Source organism: Eucyclogobius newberryi, unplaced genomic scaffold (genome assembly GCF_026437365.1).
Source record: "Eucyclogobius newberryi isolate DKJ021-1_F unplaced genomic scaffold, fEucNew1.0.hap1 SCAF_5, whole genome shotgun sequence".
Taxonomy (NCBI): Eukaryota; Metazoa; Chordata; class Actinopteri; order Gobiiformes; family Gobiidae; genus Eucyclogobius; species Eucyclogobius newberryi.
Window position 1 is genome coordinate 24224512 of NW_027316167.1, and position 1851 is coordinate 24226362.

Below are 1851 nucleotides of genomic sequence, written 5' to 3' on the forward strand. Positions count from 1 at the left end.
CGCTCTCCTCCGCAAGATGGCAACCGCCAAAGTTTGGCTGCACTTAAACTTTAGCGAACAGACGTCGTTAACATTATTTGTTGCACGAAGCAAACATTTGATTTTGCACGGAGACAAGCACGATACTGCAGCCACGAGAAAGCCCGAATATGTCAGGCTGGTGGAGAGGCTATTTTAGAACAGAAATGAGACAATCAATCAGTTAATATGACGCCATTACGTAACTGCAAACGTCAAGTGAACTAATGCAAACGTCTCTGGGAAATGTTCATAAATAGTACGTATGTTCAATGGGGGGGGGGGGCATTCTTTTGGCCTGCCTTAAATGTTGTCTTTTGGCTTAATGTAAAACACCGCACAAGTTTGTGTGAGTGAAGCCTGCAATGCTCTGGTTTCTGGTGATCCCTGTGGTGATCTGCGCAAAGCGGAGTGTTTTACCTGCTTTTCGAGGCATTCCTTTGCTGACAGAGAAGGTTTGGGAGACGGTGCCCTGTCACACACACATCCTTCCAACAGGTACAGTCCGGAGGGCCGTGAACTCGAGTCATTTTCGAAATAAAAAAGCATGTTCTGCAACAAAGCGAACCACTTTGAATGCCATTTTGTGTTGTCGGAGCTCTTCTTGCTCAAGAAGCCTCTTCTGGTCCCATCCTTCTTCGCTAAAAGCGCCAGGTACGTGATGTGGCCGTCATTGAGCCTCATCCCCTTCTGCATTCTGTGGGCTTAGCGCGGTGCGATCATACCTCCTCGTTTACAGTGAGACGGACGGCGTCTTAGGAGAGCCTTCCTCATCGCTCATCATGAGGACTGAAGTGTCCAGACACACGCGCATTGGCGCACACATACAGCTCTGCTCCGCGTTCACTTCGAGCGAGGAAGTCCAGTCACGTGACCCGAGGCAGATTTCAGCACCTTGGACAGTAACTCGGACCAGCATAGGCTACAGTTTTTACGAAGAGGAAAAACACTTACGTGATTGTGGCTTCACCGCCATAAGCAATGAAAGTATGAAAAACACGATCTTTTGTGGAGATTATTCTTTAGCTCCCCCTAAAATAAAAATGATTCGGGAATCACAAGTTTGCTTTATACAATTGGGCAAAACAATTAAACAGCCTTTATGTTTATCAGATTTACGAGAATTAGTCCACATACATTTGTGTTGAAATGTTTACGAACTCAGTAGGCTACATCTTCCATCAGTACTTATTACAACATCACATAAGAATATAATATTAAAATGATCAAGTTATAACACTTTTCCCCCCCAATCGTAATTCCTTTGGTAAAATGTTATATAATGTCATTTATAACCTGAATCATAACCTTAACCTTAACCTCAGCAAATACATGTTATTACATAAGCCTCATTCACACATAATTCCCAGTAAATTGCCATGTGCTGACTGTCTGAACACTCAGCTCTGACCCACATTCACAGGCTTCAGTTCTAGAACTTTGCCAGGTTCACTCAGAAATGTGCTGCATCGTTTAAACTGACTGAAAATTAAGTTTAACTGATCGGTGTAACCTGGGAAACCAACTTTTAACCATAGAAACAAGCACTACTGGCAATCTTCTGGCTTTATACCCACATACATCTTCCCTGGTAAATTGATATATCAAAAATGCAAGGAATTCATTTCTGGCTTCATTCACACTTGTTACTGCTCTGGCAAAATCACATGTAAATTCCCAGGTAAGGATGTGAAAGGGGCTATAATAATAAGTACAGTAATATAAAGTGTGACCCAGAAATAATTGACCACAGTGATATAGTTCAAAGACTATTGGAATATTATCTTGCTGTGTTTTTCTTTACTTTGCTGTCTGTTTTATGAAGCAAGGCAT

At 42.4% G+C, this 1851-nt stretch overlaps 1 protein-coding gene across 1 annotated transcript in view; it reads right to left on the minus strand.

Moving 5' to 3' along the window:
• The window catches only part of rasgrf1 (Ras protein specific guanine nucleotide releasing factor 1), a 19485-nt gene extending 18545 nt beyond the window's left edge, over nucleotides 1-940 (minus strand). Inside the window, exon 1 of the mRNA XM_072465518.1 lies at nucleotides 439-940. Within this exon, the coding sequence (XP_072321619.1) occupies nucleotides 439-714 (276 nt within the window). The 5' untranslated portion in view covers nucleotides 715-940. The remainder of the gene's footprint in view (nucleotides 1-438) is intronic.
• Between the last annotated feature and the right edge of the window lie 911 nt (nucleotides 941-1851).